This window comes from Diadema antillarum, unplaced genomic scaffold (genome assembly GCF_040938485.1).
Source record: "Diadema antillarum isolate AM-2024a unplaced genomic scaffold, OU_Dant_1.0 seq00000512_RagTag, whole genome shotgun sequence".
Lineage (NCBI taxonomy): Eukaryota > Metazoa > Echinodermata > Echinoidea > Diadematoida > Diadematidae > Diadema > Diadema antillarum.
This window is the reverse complement of record NW_027271466.1, coordinates 3,209,774-3,229,993: the sequence shown is the minus strand read 5'-3', so window position 1 is coordinate 3,229,993 and position 20,220 is coordinate 3,209,774. Positions and strand designations below refer to the sequence as shown.

The 20,220-nt window shown below is 38.1% G+C and overlaps 1 protein-coding gene across 1 annotated transcript; it reads right to left on the bottom strand.

Moving 5' to 3' along the window:
* Window positions 1-2,786: 2,786 nt before the first annotated feature.
* LOC139734180 (lactadherin-like) lies at window positions 2,787-9,677 on the bottom strand. Its single transcript, XM_071644983.1, has 7 exons — window positions 9,596-9,677; window positions 7,813-7,941; window positions 7,003-7,211; window positions 6,131-6,269; window positions 4,973-5,095; window positions 3,861-4,054; window positions 2,787-2,936 (listed from the first exon to the last, which is right to left on the bottom strand). The coding sequence occupies exons 1-7, from the start codon at window positions 9,675-9,677 to the stop codon at window positions 2,787-2,789; spliced, it is 1,026 nt and encodes a 341-aa protein (XP_071501084.1).
* Window positions 9,678-20,220: the final 10,543 nt, after the last annotated feature.

Here is a 20,220-nt window from a genome sequence, read left to right as displayed (position 1 = left end):
TGGGTGGTCTGTAGAGCCGATAAGAGGTGACAGAAGATATTGGAGCATTCACATGCCTAATGTATGACCACAAGAGGTGGAGAAGTCTATTTACAGCAGCATCATCCAAAGCAGATGATGGGAGAGGGCGAACAAATGACTACAAACTCCAATGTGGATTTCTTCATGCTCATATACACCTTGCAGTGACAACCTTATCCCACACATTAAATGTGTGACCCATCGCCTTGCCATCTTAAAGAGAGCTGACCAACCAATCTTCTGGTGCTCTGTATATGACTCCTTTGATTCTGGACAAGGATGGCAGAAGGTAGCCTTTGTTATGATGGAGCCAGTGTGGTCAAGTGGCCCTATCTTTCCGACTTCCCTCATTGACTTGCTTCAGAAAATTACTGAGGAAATGAAGGAGGATGAAGAAGAGGACCCAGACATTGATTACAATGATCGTTTTGATGATGACTACCGGTATAGAAATTAAAGAAGTGTGAAATTAAAACCTGATATATTGCCTAACCGCTTCTGTGGTTTGTACAGTTACACAGGGTGAGCATTCAGAATACTTTCTAAGAAAAGTGAAGTCATATTGTGTTACTTTATATTTTTTCAATATACGTTAATTCCATACTTCATGAAAAGCATATACACATGTCACAAACGTTGAAATATATAGATGATGACTGGCGGCGGAGGGAACAACATACCCAATGTTCCACCCGAAGGGTTTGAAATGCTATTGAGGGAGGTTATAAGTGCGCTGCGGTTCTAGGCCTTAATTCTGTCATTTGTCACGTGGAAATGTTTTCCCATGGGAGAACATTACAAGAATGTTCGCCCATGGGCCAACATAACGAATGTACTTCCATCACGTGACTGTGTTCACCCAATCACTAATCGGTATGTGACTAACCCTTTCAAAATATCATTATGTCTTTTGATAATAGCTTGAATATTGCGTCTTATATCAGACAACTTTGAACAGAATTCGAAAGGAAACTTAATTCCAATCAATGTGAACTTGAATTGAATGCATACAGGATGTAAGCACAAAAGCGATTCACATGCAAATATTTCTAAATTAAAGTAGCAGCAATCCACATTGATATACAGTCCCTATTCACAGGCTAGATTTCCGGCTGTCAAATGAAATGTTTCTCTTTTTGTTTTCGGACAATAAACTTTAAACAAATACATTTGAATGAACTGCTTTTTTAACTTGAGAATAAATGAAACCATTTTGGCATCTAAATTTTTTTAATCGGCTCGACATTTTGACACAGTGATTGTTTCCTTGAATATATCCCAACTCAAACTCGTTTTAAATATAAAATGAAACGAAATTGAACGTGCACAAAGAATGTTAAATTTCAGTTCAAGTTTTATCTTTGTCAATTAGTCACTTTTAAGTGTTGTGATCAACATTATTCTCATGTGTCACCTCTTTTTAAGGGTATTTGCATATGAATTACCACAGTGCTTACATTCTTATTCTATTTCACCAAGTGAGGGATGACAATGCTTGAAATTAATTTTCTCTTCAGATTCTATTTAATGTTTTTGATACAAAACAAAAAAGGCCTATTTGGGCAATGATCTAAAGACAGAGTTGTTAGTCACTTTTGTGAGGTATGCAATTTGTCATGTATGTAGCATGAAATATTTGGGCCATTTCCAGAGTAACAGCACTTAATTTTTCAGTTTTGGGACATTTCTTGTGTCAAATTTGCTTTCATTATGTAAATGACAATCTCAATTGATTCCTCATGCTGTGTTTCGTCTGAAGAAATGTTTTATTTGTCCCTGTATGTTGTGTATAGTTCAAAAGTTGAACTATTTGGGTACTTTTCAGTGTAACCGATACAGAATTTATTATATTTGGGACTTTTCTTGTATCGAGCATTTTTTAATCATGTAAATAACCATCTCAATCGATTTCTCATGTCACATATACCGTGAAAAAATGTTTTATTTTTCCTTGCATGTTGGAAACTTCAAAAGTTAAAGAAACTAATGATTTTCCTCGCAAATCCAAGATGGCTGCCAATGACCCCCATGTGACACGATTTTCACTTGGAGACAAAAAAAAATCAAATAGACACCCTAAGGGATACAAAAATGAGGGTGCACGGGACCCCCCCCCCCCCCCTTTCCTACCAGACTGTTAAGAAAAAGAGGTAAGTTTACTCTTAGGAGGTATGAGATTGTCATGTATATATGTATATAGACTACTTGGGAATATTTCTAGAGTAAACAACACTGGTTTTCCTCGCATGTTTGGACTTTTCTTGTATGTAGCTTGCTTTAATCATGTAAATAACTCTCTCAAACGATTCCTCATGCCGTATTAACTCTGAATTACTGTTTTATTTGTCCCTGTATGTTGTGTAATTCAAAAGTTAAACTAATTGGGTAGTTTTCGGTGAAAATGACACCGAAATTTGCATGTTTTTAGGCTTTTCTTGTTTCAGACTTGCTTTAATCACGTAAATAACCATTGCAATCGATTCCTCGTGTCATGTTTACCCTGCAGAAATGCTTTATTTATAATTATATGCTGTGTAGTTCAAAAGTTATGGAAGATAATGATTTTCCCTGAAAATCCAAGATGGCTGCCAAGATGGCCGCCAATGACCCCCATGGGACACGATTTTTTCTTGGGAACAAAAAAAATCATTAACTAGACACCCTAAGGGTTACAAAAAAGTAAGTTAAAAAAATGTGTTCGGGGGGTGCATGGGGACCCCCCATTCCTACCAGACTAAATCCCTGTGTAATGACACTGACCACTCTTAGCGATGTAGAGCAGCCCCGAGCAGCTCAAATCGCAGGCTGCAGCCACTGCGCCAAAGGTTTGGAAGAATGCGGACGTAGCGGGCGACTACAGAGGTAGGAAGAAGGTTGGTGACTTCCGTATTTGCGTCAGTGTTTCCCGTGAATAGCTGTCAAAATTTATTTAATATGAGGCGAATTTCACTTCATTATTTATTTTTTTTTTCGATGTTGATTAGTATGGCGCAGAACGACTATAATTCACATAACAATGTCACTGAGATTCCAAAGAGTGATCATGGAATTACAAATCGTTGGACTATTGGAACGTTGCACGATGGGGGGGGGGGGGGGGGATGTCTTAGCTGAAATTCAATGAAGTTTAAACATTGTCAGCTGACATTTCGATTAATCGCAGCTGATTTCTGGCATTGAATCCTTCTTACCATTACTAATGGACACTATGGGCTGAAGTTGTGGCTCTTTAGGAATTATAATTTTCACGAAACTTACATTGATCCCTGATCTGTCCACTCTTGTCATGCTTGTGGCCATGCTTCTAACTGCTGTCTACACTGTTCACTTACCAATAATAGCTAAATCTGAAGTAATGGCAGAAAATTCTCTTTTTTTTTTCAAAAGAGTGTTCTGATCTTTTCACTTTCAAACTTTTTCACCACTTCCCTGTCATGGAAATGCCCATCTTCCGTTTACACTTTCTAGGAAATTGCAGTACTAATAAATATCCGTAGATTAATTTAAAATGCAAAACATCATATCAGTAAAGGTTTAGTGGCGCTTGACCTTTGAAACTGACATGACTGAGGGGTTTTCGCCACCAATGTGATCTGTGCATTTGTACTTATGAAATATATCTGGGTCAGATGCAGAAAAAAAAAGGGGGAAATAATCTATTCAGCGGGTGTGTCTGCCTCTTTCCCTGAATAACAAAATTGCAATATTAACATACGAGATCTGTGGCGGACGGACCGACATACGGGCAATACAAATCATGATATAATAGTGTCAGCTGTACCTTTCGGGACGAAGGCATTATCACTCACGTATAAAAGAATGAAAATATTGCTACAAACCTTGGAATAACCATTCATCCCAACAACGTCTTCAAAACTCGATGCGCCGTCTCTCTTGTACTGGATGCGAAATCTCACCACCCACTCTTCGTCGTCACCTCCACCCTGGGTGATAACTCCCTCAATTAGATAGTCGGTTCCAAGGTCTGCCTGTACCCATGGGGACTTATCTCTATACCCTGGGGTCCAAGCACCTTGTACGAAACGAAGGATGTTGGGGATCCTTATTAATATCTCAGCCGAAATGTTACTTGGAACACTTCGAGTATGTGATTCATTATAATCAATTTATTGCCACAATATACCTCAACTGCGCTTACGTGTACAGGGATACGGGATTAGGGGGGTAAAAAAGATGAAGTATGAGCTAGCTTGATTTCACTTTAAATAAACGCAAGTTTAAATGGTTATTACGTATATGTTGCTTTTATTATTATTTTCATTCTTTATTAGGAACAATGTTGGATTTCTTTTTTTCGTTTCCTTCTTTTTTTTTTAAATGTAAAACACTGGTTGAATGTAATTGACGTATGACATGAACCTAAATTACCTGTAAAGTTATCAGTGCCCTTGAATCGAATATAAGTATCCTTACTGCGAGAATTGTATGGGTTATTTCTATCTTGTTTTGTCAAGAACATAAAAAATGGAAATCGAGCGTATGAGTTGCCCTCTTTTAGTCTTTCCTCTCTTTTTTTTTACGAGGCCTGTTTGAATATGATAATTCCATTTAATCAAATTCAAACTTTATTTCATTTTTGCGATAGAAAACATCTACATTTTTATTTCATGTAATGGAAACAGAGAATAAGGTATTAAAACAGAACATTGTAGAATGAAAAGACTACGCAATAATTGATGAAACTTTTATGCATTAATATAAATCTATTACAGATGTATCCGTCAACAACGTCATCGGATGACAAGGCTCGTGTCGACTATGTTTCTGGTATACGGGATTTGTACAATGTTATTCACTTAACTCTGAAAATTTATTACACTTTATTAAAGTCAACTTGTGACAGAACAAAACAAAAGAATGTTCGACTGCTCTTAGCGGGTAGGGTGGAGAGGGGGTGGAGGAGAGAATGGTGTAGGCGTAGTTCACTTACCGGCTGGCTGATTCAGTCGGGCAAGGGTCGCGCAGTCTTTGTAATAACATGAACTGGCGGACAAGCGGTCATCAGGAATACGTCCGTCTTCCATTCCCAATTTTTGGGGAGTACCCGCGTTTACTGCAGCAACATTCATAAAATAGGAAACACATCTATAACGACCTTCAAATAATAAGCGCAGCTAACATTAAGTAAATCGTGTTTTTTTTTTTCAGATTCGGATACAAATTTGCGATATTTGGTTATGTAAAGTAGATCTGTCCCGGTTGGATAGTGTGTTTATAAGCATTTGGCTTGGGATTCAGCGCATGCGACTGTCGAAGTAAAGGAAGTGTGCGGGGATCTGTCTTCTGTCGGTAATGAAGGTGCGTAGCCATGGTGGTATTTTGTTGTATTTGTGTTTGGTTATAGGACCCGTGTGTGTGTGTGTACGTGTGTGTGTGTGTGCATGTGTGTGTGTGTGTGTTTGAGTGTGAAGCACATAGCGTTGCTGGCATTGATGTGATTCCCTCAGAGTGTGAGCATTTTGCGATTTGGCATATTATCTGGCCACTGTTGGTGTGTCAATGTGTGCATGAGCTTTGTCATTAATGTGTCATTGTTGAAGAATGTGCCGCCGTGATGGCAGCATTTTCTGTCATTATGTTTTTCCCCCTCTTTTGGTGGAAACCTTACAAATTGCCAGATGATTTGGGTGACTCCACCAAATGTTTAAGCAGTGGATTCGAAGTTTTGTGCTCGGAATTGGTATAGATGGGGGGGGGGGGGGTATATTGACGTGCAAAGCATATTACATTTGTGTATGTGTGTGTGTGTATGTTTGTGTGTGTGTGTGTGTGTGTGTATTTGAGTGAAATAAACATTTCTTTTTTGGCCATAAATGCATTACCAGTATATATTACAGTTAGTTTCGACACTAATTTCCTTGGTAACTAAAGTCTTTTAATTTGAAGTTTTGGTGGTCCGAAATAAAAGGGAATATAAAATTTCGTTATGCAGTCCAGCTGCCCGACCGGTTAACGAATGATATCTTATTTCACAACTTCACAATTTCACAACCAGGCAATGTCGAGCAATATGCCGGGCAATATCAGGGTTAATTTCGAGCCCTGATTATGTACGTTACAACATTCAACTCTTTGTGAGATAGCATACCGTCTCCAATCAAGTCAAATCGCATGGAACTGGAAAGACCTTGCCATTCCAGTGGCGAAATTCGCACGATGCATGCCAACACGGGCTTAGGGAACACGTTGGTTACCTTCGTGTTCGAGTCCGTGTTCCCCTTGAATATCTGCAAGGATTACACAAGACTAGTTATGCAATGCGCGAATGAATAAACATTGAAATACACAGAATACATGAATAAATGAATAAACATTAAACTACACACAAATACGTGCAACCGCGGACAAAAACACACACACTCACACACATAATATCATATTACCCTGCATTACAAAAACCAACAAAAAGACATGGATATCCAGATAAGGTTTAAAAAAGATGTATTAATCAATACAATTAAATGGACTTCCCTAACCTATTTAGATAACGAAAGAAAGCACCGTCTCTTGAAAAGTGTTTACTGAGAAGTGAGGCGCTAAAGTTTAAGGTCTATCAAAGTGTTCAATGTCACTAATAATTGTACAACACCATAGAAAACACAACAAAAAATAATCAAATGAAGCTGTAACTGTACATACTTTATTTGCACTACTTCCAAAACGGTAAGGTCCATTTAGAAATAGAATTTAAAGTCAAGCATGTATAAAAGATTTTTAAGAAATGAAAAGGGGCTTACAAAAAAAAAAAAGTTAATAATATTTACAAAAACATCATTCTAGAGAAACTGTCAAGAAAAGCAACACACAATTGCCCATTTGTTTTCTGATTCTAAACTTGAGATAATGAAGAAGATGAATTGCTCTTTCAGAAAATGTAACAAACTTAACAGTGACCAGGTTGATCCATTTCACCCACTTTGAGGCCTAAGAAAGATAATAAAATATGATCCAAAGCTATACCGTTGGAGAAGCAGCGTCATCATTAACGTCCACGAGGGCGCCCTCACACGCTGGTGAGTACTCAACGCTGAATGCTGTCACCCACTCGTTACCGTCAGACCTGCCTTGTGTGATAACGCCTGAGACGAGATTCGTTTTTCCAAAGTTTACTTGTATCCATGGTGACCAATCTCTCTTCTCCGCCAACCACGCTCCTGGACCCTCTTTTCCTTTAATGAATAAACGTTGTGTAGCAAAAAAAAAAAAAAGACACAAATGGGGGAAAACTGCTTATCCAATAGTGACTATACAGCCAATGGAGTAAAATGAGGGTTCCTGAGCTTACGATCCCAGCAGAATCTTCGTCAGAGGCAAAATGACAAACAGGGAGGGAAAGCAATTTCATACAAGGACATCACACAACAAGAACAGTCAGGGACAGGTGGCTGGGTACACAGAGCAAAGAAAACAAAAGGAGAGGGTAGAAGTCATGGGCAAGGAGCCCAACAGGTAAAGGGAGGTGGATTAGGGCAGGAGGGTAGACAGACAAAGGGCAGAGGAGGGTCAGTAATGATCCTGTGGACCATTGGGGCAACCATTGAGGGAAAGGATGAATAGGGAGGCAACATCAAACAATTATTACATATTCAACATTAAAGATGGAAGAGGCAACATTAAACATCATTACATATAGTTTCATAGTTTGGTTCTATTCTGATTGCCATTTTGGCCTTTCAACCAAATCGATGCTATGTATGCTATGCATCTTAATTTGATATTACATTGCGACTGTGAATAATTAAATGGATGGTGTCAACACTTCCTCCATACCAGCATCCTGGTCCAACCTGGCCCGGTCTGCACAGTTAGGCATCTCGAATCTACAGGAACTGGTAGACAGCTGGTCTGTTTTGATTGAGCCATCGGCCATGCCCATTTGCGCAGGGAAGATCGTCTCGGCTATGCCAATAATTATGACAGAAATGGAAGACAATCAAGTTGCTAAAAAATGTATAGTAGTGTATACAAATTTCACTTTCCGGAATAGTGTAAACTCAGAAAAGAGGCTCTGAAGTACCGCAGGGTCTATTCAAGTGCCTAATCTTTATACCAAGTCGTGTTAGCTCTGCGATGAATTGGGGAAAAACAGAGTGTAAACCACCAGGGCAACAACAATGAACGAATTATCAAATTAAGCTGAAATCCAGCATGCTTTATCAAAACATTCTGTTCATGATTAATGCCAACATTTAAAGCAGTAGCATCATTTTTGCAAAAGTTATTAGAGTTGAAAGTGAAGAGTGTGCACAGGGTTTTTGAAAAGGGGACTGTAACAGTTCATAAAAAGGGGGACTGTATAATCATAAGACACACCTAATCACACTATGCTACAAAAAGCGTTCGGAAAAAAAAAATGTCCACAATGTACTGTTTGTTTTATGATCCCAAACTGTAGCATAATGTAGAAGAGGACTTGCGCTTTCAGGAAATATGAAAACCTCAAGATTGGCTATTATAGGATGACACATTTCACCTATTTTACAGTACTCATACAAAATCAATGCGTGCGACTTTTTGTTTAGTTGTTTTGTGATGCACGGTCCCTTTGTTGTCTCCCCTTGGAAGTGGCGTTTTATTACTTTTTTAAGTTTTTATAACCAACTCTTTATAGTGTACAGTGGAATATCGTTAAAACGAAGTCCTCGGAAACGGCGGCTGTCTTTCGTTGTACCGAAATTTCGTTATACCGAACAAATGGAAAAAAAAAACAGAGCGGATAATATTGCGGCTTGAATGTTTACTTCGTTGTAACCGGAATTTCTTCATAACCGTGTTTGTTTTAACAGGGGTGCCCTGTACAAAACAAATTTCATTGTGATTTAGTTCCTCTCAATTCAATATCATCCCATTCCACTGGCGCAAAAAAAAAAAAAAAAAAAAAAAAAAAATTGCAAGAACAGTTCTACCAATCAGCGAATACCACACAACCCTAAATTAGCAGTAATAAAGATAATAAAATGAAGCCGATTCCGTAGAATCCAACAAAAAGATTGATGAAAACTAGGCATGAAATGAAGTCATGGACTACAAGGTTTAGCGTAAAGGCCTACATTATTAGACAAAAAGGTAGTTGGTAGTAGGTGTCATGATTTGGATTCGTCGTTGAAAGCTCCTTTCAAGCAGAAATCGATTTTTCAACCTCAATTATTTAGATTTTTTGCCTTGTTCGAACTTTGAACTGAAAAGTGAGATTTAGGTCGCGATCAAAGTTTCATTCTTGCTACTGTCGTGTCGGAATGCGTCCAATGTTACATTGCAGTAGGCCCCTATAATGTTGTGAACGTTGTTATATACTTTGTCAATCTCAGACCAGTAAAATCCCCTCCTCATTGTTATGGATATTCTGTGATATCAGGAGTTGGGAAACGCACACGCACACACACACACACACACGCGCGCGCGCGCGCGCGCGCAAACACACACACAAGATTTGAGTAAATCTTTAAACTTTGGGACTAGGTAAAAATGTAATAATGAGGGTCAATAGTGTTGTGTGGGTTTTTTGTGACAAAATGTTCTATACAATGTGAGCACACTGTATCGAAATACTTACATGAACCAAAAGTCAGCAGTTCCAAGAGTTGGTCTTCCAAGTCGCGCAGATATTCCTTGTCAGACTCCTCAGATGGGAACATGTGGACTGAAGAAATTTAAATGCATTAATTAAACACCGTCTGAATTTCAATTAGTACATGCTAATTGTGAATCGTTGATTTGATTAGATTCACATCATCTACATACAGAATGTGATGAGGGGTATCTATTCCTATGATTAAGGCATGGATTCCACCTAATTTCCTACCTAAAAATAACGTATGTTTAGTCATATTATCGGTTGATTTCGGTTAAATCTATTTCTATTGTGAGAGATGTAAATAATTTTGCTTTACTGAAGTTCCGTCTCTACTTTTCAGGATACGCTACAAGGAAGACAGCTTTAAGAGATATGATGCAGCACCGCGTAATTAAATTCAATCTAGACATTTCTTATTTAGCACAGTTTAATTTCCGCCAAACTTACATCTGACATCCTTTTTTTTTATATTAATCACAACTGGTATTATGTTGCCCTGACAATTTGACAATGAAAAGGTAGAACGAGGGAACCTATATACATCATACCACTACAAATTACCATATGCTAGGACCGTATGTATGGTTGACCTTGGAAATATAAGGAATCGTTGTGCAGATAGCAAGATGGCACGAAAAAGACAATAGAAAATGGTTATTAATATAAGATATGTGTTTGCTCCTTGGAGGGGGAGTCTTTATACTTCCCGCCCACCTCAACCTTGCCATCCGTTGTGGTTTAGAGCGCAATCTTCAATTCCCGTTGTCATAATTTTAATAGGGAGTTTTCGCTACACGACGGGAAGACCGAGAATACGCGGAAGCAATCAACTGTGACAGTCCCCGTGCTCGAAGTAGTTTCGCTTTCCTATACAGGACGGGAGCGTATGGACAGGATCGCTGTTTGGCTGGCTGGCTGGCTGGCTAGCTCACTCGCTGCCAAGTATCGGGACCGAACGCTATTTTGGCCTAGTACCATACTTATTTTCCCCAGGACGGGACGTTTCTCGGATTTGATCATGCGCAGAAGCAATAGAGCGCGGCACGCTCAACTCCTTGCCGCGACGTGCTTGCGAAATCTCCCTAATATGAAGGGAGACTTCTTTTCTTGTCTTTATATCTCTATTGCAAATTACAAATAGTACGTTAAATAAAAGCAGGAAGCATAGAAGCATTCACGCATGCTGTTTGCAATTCTGATCACGATGCGTCAGATTTTTTAATGTAAACCTTTGATATGCATATTAATTACCAACAACCTTTCAACATACATGTTTACACATGGTATGAAAAAGACAATAGAAAATTTGCATGTGTGTTTGCCAGCTCCTTGGAGGGGAAGTCTGTATTTCTACTTTAACCCTGTTCGTCCTTGACATCCATTTTAGTATACACACAATGATAGAGCAGGATCTTCCCTTCGCGTTGTAACCCTAAACATTTATCATGACGCAATACTTTTCACTTCTTTTTTTTTTCTTGTCTTTTCTTTTCTATTATTTTCTTTTCTTTTCTCCAATTACAAATAATTTTAGCAGAAAGCATTAAGACAGGGATAGAAGAATTCCCCCGTGCTGTTTGCATTTCTAGTCATGATGCTTTTATTGGAATATTTCATGTAAATTTCTAACGTGCGAATGAATTACCAACAACCATTCAACACAGTGATTGTTTTAACATGACACGAAAAAGACAGTACAAAATAATTATGTATGTGTGTGTCAGCTCCTGAAGGGGAACACAGTATTTGCACTTCCCGTCCGTGACTTCGTCCTTGACATTCATTTTGGTATAGACAACAGTGGCGGCTCCAGAGGGGGGGGGGGGGGGGGGGGCGCAAAGGGCGAGTATCCCTCTTTATTCTTTTTAAAACAAAAGGAATAAAAATGAAAAAAGGGGCGCGTCCGCCCCGCCCCCCCCCCCCATTTAATTTTGCAAAGGCGCCTTCCCTGAACGGAATTCCTGGATCCGCCCCTGGACAAGATAATAGAACGCGATCTACCCTCCCCATCGTAACCCTTACCATTTCTCATGAAGCGAGACTTGTCTTTTGTGTTATTTTCTTTTCTTTTCTTTTCTTTTCCTTGATTTTTTTTTTCTCTAATTACAAAAAAAAAAGTTTAGCCGGAAACAAAGAAGCATTCACCCTTTACTGTTCACAATTATAATCACGGTGTCCTAAATGGATTTTTTTTTTTTTTTGTCTATGTAAACCTTTTACATGTGAATGAATTATTAACAATGTTTCAAGACAATACATGTTTACACATGGCATGAAAAAGACAATAGGAAATAATTATGTGTGTTTGTCAGCTCCTTGGAGGGGAAGTCTGTATTTCTACGTCACCCCACCTTGTCCTTGACATCCGTTTTAGTGTAGACAAAATAGAGAAGCATATTGTTTGTATATCTATAAATCACGAAGCTTTTACGGGAATTATCTATGTAAGCCTTTTACAAGTGAATGAATTACCAATAACCTTTCAAACAACAATCCATGTTTACACATGGCATGAAAAGACAATAGGAAATAATTATGTGTGTTTGTCAGCTCCTTGGAGGGGAAGTCTGTATTTCTACGTCACCCCACCTTGTCCTTGACATCCGTTTTAGTGTAGACAAAATAGAGAAGCATATTGTTTGTATATCTATAAATCACGAAGCTTTTACGGGAATTATCTATGTAAGCCTTTTACAAGTGAATGAATTACCAATAACCTTTCAAACAACAATCCATGTTTACACATGGCATGAAAAGACAATAGGAAATAATTATGTGTGTTTGTCAGCTCCTTGGAGGGAAAGTCTGTATTTCTACGTCACCCCACCTTGTCCTTGACATCCATTTTGGTGTAGACAAAATAGAGAAGCATATTGTTTGTATATCTATAAATCACGAAGCTTTTACGGGAATTATCTATGTAAGCCTTTTACATGTGAATGAATTACCAACAACCTTTCAAAACAACAATCCATGTTTACACATGGCATGAAAAAGACAATAGGAAATAATTATGTGTGTTTGCCTGCTCGTTAGAGGGGAAGTCTGTTTTCCTACTTAACCCCAACTCGTCTTTGACATCCATTTTGGTATAGACAAGACAACAGAGCGAGATCTTCCATCCTCATTGTCAGCCTAACATTTTTCATAAAGCGAGACTTTTCATTTGTTTTCCCCACTAACAAATAAGTTTAGCATGCAGGAAATACAGAGTCATTTTTATATTATTGTTTACATTTTACATGACGCTGCTTTTAATGTCGGAATTGTTATATACACCCTTTACTGAAAATGTATTACCAACAACCTTTTAACACAATCCCTGTTTACACATGGCATGAAAAAGACAATAGGAAATAATTATGTGTGTTTGTGAGCTCCTTGGAGGGGAAGTCTGTTTTTCTACTTCACCCCACCTTGTCCTTGACATCCATTTTGGTGTAGATAACATAGAGAAGCATATTGTTTGTATATCTATAAATCACGATGCTTTTATGGGAATTATTTACGTAGCCTTTTACATGTGAATGAATTACCAAGACCTTTCTAACAACAATCCATGTTTACACATGACATGAAAAAGACAATAGGAAATAATTATGTGTGTTTTTCAGCTCCTTTGAGATGAAGTCTATTTTTCCTACTCAACCCCACCTTGTCCTTGACATCCATTTTGGTATAGACAAGACAACAGAGCGGGATCTTCCATCCCCATTGTCACCCTTAACATTTCTCATGCTACGAGACTGCTTTTCTTTTCTTTTCTTTTCTTTTCCCTACATAATAAGTTCAGCAGAAAGCATAGAATCATTCACGCTTTACTTTTTGTATGTTTAATCACGATGTGGATTCTTTTTCGGAATTTCTATGTAAACCTTTAAAATGCAAATGGATTACCAACAATCATTCGGCATTACACATGTTCACACATGGTATGTAAGAAAACAACGAAAACAAATTAGACGGGGGGGGGGGGGGGGGTCTGCTCCTGGGAGGTAGATGCTGTATTTACACTTCCCGCCCACCTCGTTCTTGACATCCATTTGGTATAGACAAGACAACAGAGTGGGACCTTCCCTCCCCATTGTCAGCCTAACATTTCTCATAAAGCGAGACTTTTCTTTTTTTTTCCCACTAACAAATAAGTGTAGCATGCAGGAAATACAGAGTCATTTTTATATAACTGTTTACAATATCTATAACGCTGCTTTTAATGTCGGAACTGTTATGTACACCCTTCACATGTGAATGAATTACCAACAATCTTTTAACACAATCCCTGTTTACACATGGCTTGAAAAAGACAATAGAAATTAATTATGTGTGTTTGTGAGCTCCTTGGAGGGGAAGTCTGTATTTCTAATTCACCCCACCTTGTCCTTGACATCCATTTTGGTATAGACAAGACAACAAAGCGGGATCTTCCATCCCCATTGTCACCCTTTACATTTCTCATGAAGCGAGAATTTTCTTTTGTTTTCCCAGTGGCTTTTGTTCTGTTTTCTTCTGTTTAGTTTATAACTTCATAATGCCGGAAACATAGAAGCATTCTCACAATATTTTTTATATTTTTCATCACGCTATTCTTTATGTCGGAATTGTCATGTACACAAGACTGCCATAATTGCAAGAACCCTATGTATGGTTGACCGAGGGAAGAAAAAGAATTGTTTTTTTTAGATATCAAGATGGCATAAAAAAACAATAGAAAATAGTTATTATGTGAGTTTGGTCCTTATAGAGAGGGAGTGTTTGTTCTTCTATAGTCATGATGAGTTTATTGGAATATTTTATATAAAACTTTTACATGCAAATGAATCACAAACTTTTTCAACACAATTCATTTTTACACATGATTATGAAAAACAATAGAAAAGAATTATGTTTGTTTGTCTGCTCCTTGGACGGTAAGTCTCTATTTCTACCTCACCCCTACGTCATCCTTGTTTTTCATCTCAATAAATTTCAAACTGCAATGTCCAATCAGCAGTGCATCCAAACAACACAACGAATAGTAATCATATTTCTTGATGACATTGTATGCTGACAACGCCCCAACACCAACCACATAATGACAATTCATCACTTTAAGACAAACTGACACACAATGAGCTCACTTTAGTCCCGCAAAAGTAAATCAATAAGACAGCAATACTGACACAACAAACAGCACGTATAAAATGTTCATGTATCAGTTTCAATATAGTCGAAATTGTTTTTTTTTTCCTCGAAAGTGTCAACCAACCCTCCGTATTATGCTCGTCTGTAATCCTATACAGTGCCTAATTTTTGTTTGTTTGTTTCCTTTTCTATCAAAGAAGATGGCTGGATAACCCATATTCAGCTGCAAAAGCTGGTCTTCCGTATGGGGTCCAGTTAGATGTTCTGCTCTTTGCGATGAATAAATGAAGTGGGATCTTTTACGTGCATGAGTTGTGACTCTCTTACACAGGGGACCTCCATTTTATGTCTAATCCGAGAGGGACATGTGCCTGTATATTCCTATTTGCTAAGTGCGAGTTCAAAATTGTCAATGAACAGGTGGACCTCTACTGCAAAATAAATAATCATCACAAATCCCAATATATTCAAAGCCAAATGAGAAACACATGCATACACGGCCCAAAAGTAACTAAATTCAGGACTTCTTTTAAATTGTATGCAGTTATTTGGAACATGGTTGCCTATTCACGAATTTGAATGACCGACGAGATTCTGTCGCCAGCTTGACATGAATTTGAATGCTTATTGATGAAATGCGTGCTCCTCTCTTAAATTTGAATGCTCTGATAGTGAATTTGAACGTTCCGATAGTGAATTTGAATGCTCCTTTAGTGAATTTGAATGCTCCGACAGTGAATTTGAATGCTCGGATAGTGAATTCGAATGACCGGATTTTGAATTTGATTGCTGGTTCAGTGCTGCGAGCGTGGAATGCGTGAAATCGAATGCTCGGAATAGGAACTTGAATGACAAAAGTATGAAATTGACCGGGAAAACCTATATATAAAGATGTTCTGGTGTTGCTGTGTTTATGCTACCCAAGGCATCCTTTTGACACTTAAAAATATTATGTTTAAGTGTCAAAAGGATGCCAAAAGGATGCCATCAGTAACGTCATCTTCCGTCATCTTCCGTAATTACATGAGGAGTGTGTGATGTGCTATCATTATTCAACTTGTCATCTACGATCACTATAATCACACAATTATAATCACACAATATTTTTCCTATCCCACTGTGCATTACATTTTCAAGAAGTAATTATACAAGTACAAAACTTATAGAGACGACACAAAACTATAATGTCACCCACTACCATACAGTTTCACACATATATAGACAGTTAAGTTGTACTTTCTTGTTATGTTTATGCCCTAGCATCAGTAAAGTCAGTACTTGATCATTTGCATTCATGAATGTAATCAAGCAGCGCTCAAACCTCTTCGTCGTCGTATCCAGCATCTATAGTCACGTAATTGCATGGAGCAAATCACTGCACAAATTGCAAATTCACTACAAACATTGTATAATGTAAAGGAACTGTACATGTATGTTCTATAAATTTGACCTTATCTTAACACATGCCTCAAGGTTTTAATAAAGTATCACATAACTGCTAACAACAGGAACAACAACAACAACAACAACAACAACGACAATGGTAGCGTAGTTTACCAAATTTTGCAATATGAAGGTAAATTTTGAATTGCACAGCCGACTTGATCTACCGGATACATGTATCGTGCAATTCATGAAACGGGAAATTAAAATTCACAATTCACTTCAATTTATTGATTTCATTAAAGCAATACAGCCAATATTTTACGTGCAATAACGTCGAAGAAACCACTGAAAACCCAGTGGCGTGAAGATTACTCAGAATAGGTTTGCCGAGATTGCTGTGTACACTGTTATCACATTACAGAGGGGCAACTCCCATATAATACACATCCATGCGTACACGTATGAGTGTATTTGCTGCTTTGATAGAAAATGAAATATCCTAGTCATCGAGATGTCTCAAATCCAGCTGTTAATCATGTAGTTAATGAGTTACTTTGGTCTGGATTAATAAAATGTGTTTTTGTAAGTATTTGATTTGTCTTGGAATTGTTTGTTTGTTTGTTTGTTTGTTTGTTTTAAATCCTGATAAATCATGTCTGTCCGAGTCATAACTACAAGCCATGGCCAGCATTTCTATTTCTAGCCATTAGATATTACCATTGCAGGAGATGAATGAGTACTCATTGGTTACTCTACTGGTTGTAATGACTCAGTTGACACTACAGGATAAGCACTTTTTCTACTATATTTACACTGTACTCTAAACTAAAAAAAAAAACAATTAGCATCAGTAGACAAAAGTCAATTGTTTGCATCTCTCAAGAACTGTAGAACAAGTTTAGCCGGATCAATATCTATTATACTTATAAGTACACCTACTTAGCAACACTTTAGGACATTAAAACTATTTTCATACGGAATTGCCTATTGTACAAGCTCAGGTCTTTGTTGTATACAAGTTCCGTTAAAATCCCTACTACATAATGCTATATCAACCTACAGTTATTTCATGAAGATCAAAATATTGGTATATTACATGTGTGCAGGAGTGAATTACACATTCATTATACTACTGCTTCGTGCCATGTCAACCTCTTTTACAAATCGTCAAAGTTACTTTACAAAACTTTTGTTAAGTTTTGGACATGAAAATGATTAAAATGAAATGAAAAATGAAAATGAATTATGAAAGCAGAATACAAAGCGAGATTGTAATTACAAATGAATCATGTCTACGTAAAAACACTATCAAAATCGTATGTTAAGTAGCGCTTTGCGGCAATGGGAGTTCGAATTTGGAGAGCAGCTACTCAACCACCGCACCAGTCAGCTCGTAATCTTCTGCTGTTCCACGTATTCTGGACGGCTTGTGATGGAGAAGTGGTTAGTTTATAGGTGGTGCTAGGGACTGCGACTGTATATAACTGTAGCATTCGTACGAACTCTCGAGCAATCTCACCTTGGAATCAATCGTATTGCCGCCATATAATGCCGCCAATTCCATACCATTTATGCCAATGCCGATTTACAGGACAATTTGGCATTGAGAATCAAACATACTGTTTGTTCTTTCTTGAGGTATACAGTCATCGTCATAATATTTTCGGTGCATTGCTGCAATGGTCTCTATGGATCTATATCTATATATCCATCTCTATAATTTCCAATGGAGATCAGGGTGGTGCATTGTTCATCGTAATCCCTGATTAACGCCATGTATATGATATTTGCTTTATAACTCACAATCTGATTGGTCAATTTACGTCGTTCACATTCGATGTTAAATATATTTGAACAAAAGTTTCACTAGGTATTTTGCAAATTGTCCACTAAAGTACAAACTGCACAAATTATATCAAGAGAATGTTGGTATTCAAAAGTAGTTTGCTGGTTCTAAAACTCTGCGTGAATTTGTACGCTGTTTGGTTCGTGTCCAAAATCATTGCTCTTTCCGCACAAATGCTTTTCCGTGTTTCTGTAATTTTAGGCCCCAAATTTAGTTTACAATTTTTTTAGCTCACGAATTTTAGAAGAAACTTCGAATTCCCGAATGTTAGCATGTTAAAGGTTGTTGGAAACCCACAATTTACCTAAAAGCGTATCCGACCTCTAAATGTAGGGAGTGTAATCCCCTACCTGCAGCTGATCTGGCTAAAGGTAGACACAAGTACATAAGATGTGAAGAGCGTGCATACCTGATGTCAGAGATAAGAGGAGAAGAAAACCGACGATGATTCTTCTAGTCATGGTGATGAGCACAGCTTGGGCAGCGAGCCGCTCTGAGGATGGAGAACTCGAAGACTGTAAGACACGAAATTACCTTCTCGTCCTATTGGCCCGAAGAACCGTAAACTCTCTGATTCTCCTTGGCGCCGTGGTAGAATTTATATACACGCAGCCTCTCTCCAGGGACGAGGTATATGTCGTGCCTCTCTCCAGGGACGAGGTATATGTCGTTGGTGGGGTGACAAAACCTCGTATCTCAGTATTTGGTGAAAATGAGTTTTCTTCATTACATTGAAGCTAGGAACCATTACTATGTAATTCCCAATCCTTATATGCCCATCTGCAAAAATAAGGTCACAAATGATAAACAAAAGTTGGCTGTTTCCATTGACTTACATGTTATGGCAGCCATTTTTTTTAGCTCTCCTGAACATTTGACATTTTTGAGATACAAGGTTTTGTCACCCCACCAACGATGTGCACATTCCTGATTTTTCTACTAATAGGCCAAACATACGCATGCGCAGACAGTCACACACACTCTCATACACACACACACACAACACACACACACATGCAAATTGTCACACTCACGCGCACATTCACAATGTATCATCAGGAACAGATGAGATTACGTTGTACTCGGGAAAGAAAGAAAAATAATTCAAAACGTTATCCTTTATAAGGAAGTAAAATGCGTTTCCCATTCGTAGACTGCAGAACGTCCTCTGTTAGTTTGGATTAATAAACAGAATAATAACTACACCATCAGGGTTCCGTTAATCTGTTTGTGTGGTCTATTAGGCCTTTATAAGGCATTAGAAATAGGGACAATATTCTCAGATTACCATCTTTTTGAAAACGCACAATCATATTTGTCACCACTCTTGAAAGGTTCCATCGTAAGGGTGCTAAAATAATAATACCATTTGCACAATGGGCACCGTGCCCCCAAATTAGAGAATCGGGTCTTGTTTTCGATATTTTCGAAAATTCTGTAATCTGAAGGGTTTGGGGACTCCTATGGTAGCCATTTTGACCATTTGAAGAAACAAAAATCAGTTGTTATGCCTATAATCGAAGGGATGCTGTAGCAGGCAAGTCGGTGAAAAACTATCATCTGATTATGAACCTGAAAAGGTGACAATTCGGTACAAATCTGAACCTCACCCTGTTAGAAAGGACACAGTGTCACCACAGTGTTAATCGTCGTGTGAAACACGGTTTGAAGCACAGTTTGAATGACAATATAAGCGTTTAAACAGTAGGCACACACTGTGAAATACAATGTGTTCGCACTGTGACTCACACTGTTATTCGCAGTATGTAAAACACTGCAATTGATACTGATTCACATTGTGTTTCACATTGTGATCATTCCGGTCATGCTCTTAGAAAAATGTGTGAAATTAACATTGTGATTTATTCACTACACTGTGAACAATCGCACTGTTAAACTCATACACACACTTTGAAATACTATGCACCAGACTGTGGCTGTTACTTATCACATGTCACATAGTGAAATATACTCCACATTGTGAAACATCCACCACACTGTGAAACATTTCCAGCCACACTTGGTATCCTGTATGCGAACAAACAAAAGTAATCTGAAACTGCAATATTACTTTGAACGTAATATGTATCCACATATCAGAGGTCGTCCAAGAAAACGTATCATTATCACATTAATTCTTATCATTACCATTTGTACAAGTGATGACAATTCTTCAACTGCCTCTTCCCCGGGAGGGGGGGGGGGGGGGTAGCAAAACGCCCTGGGATGGGGGTGGGGAGTGAGAACCAAA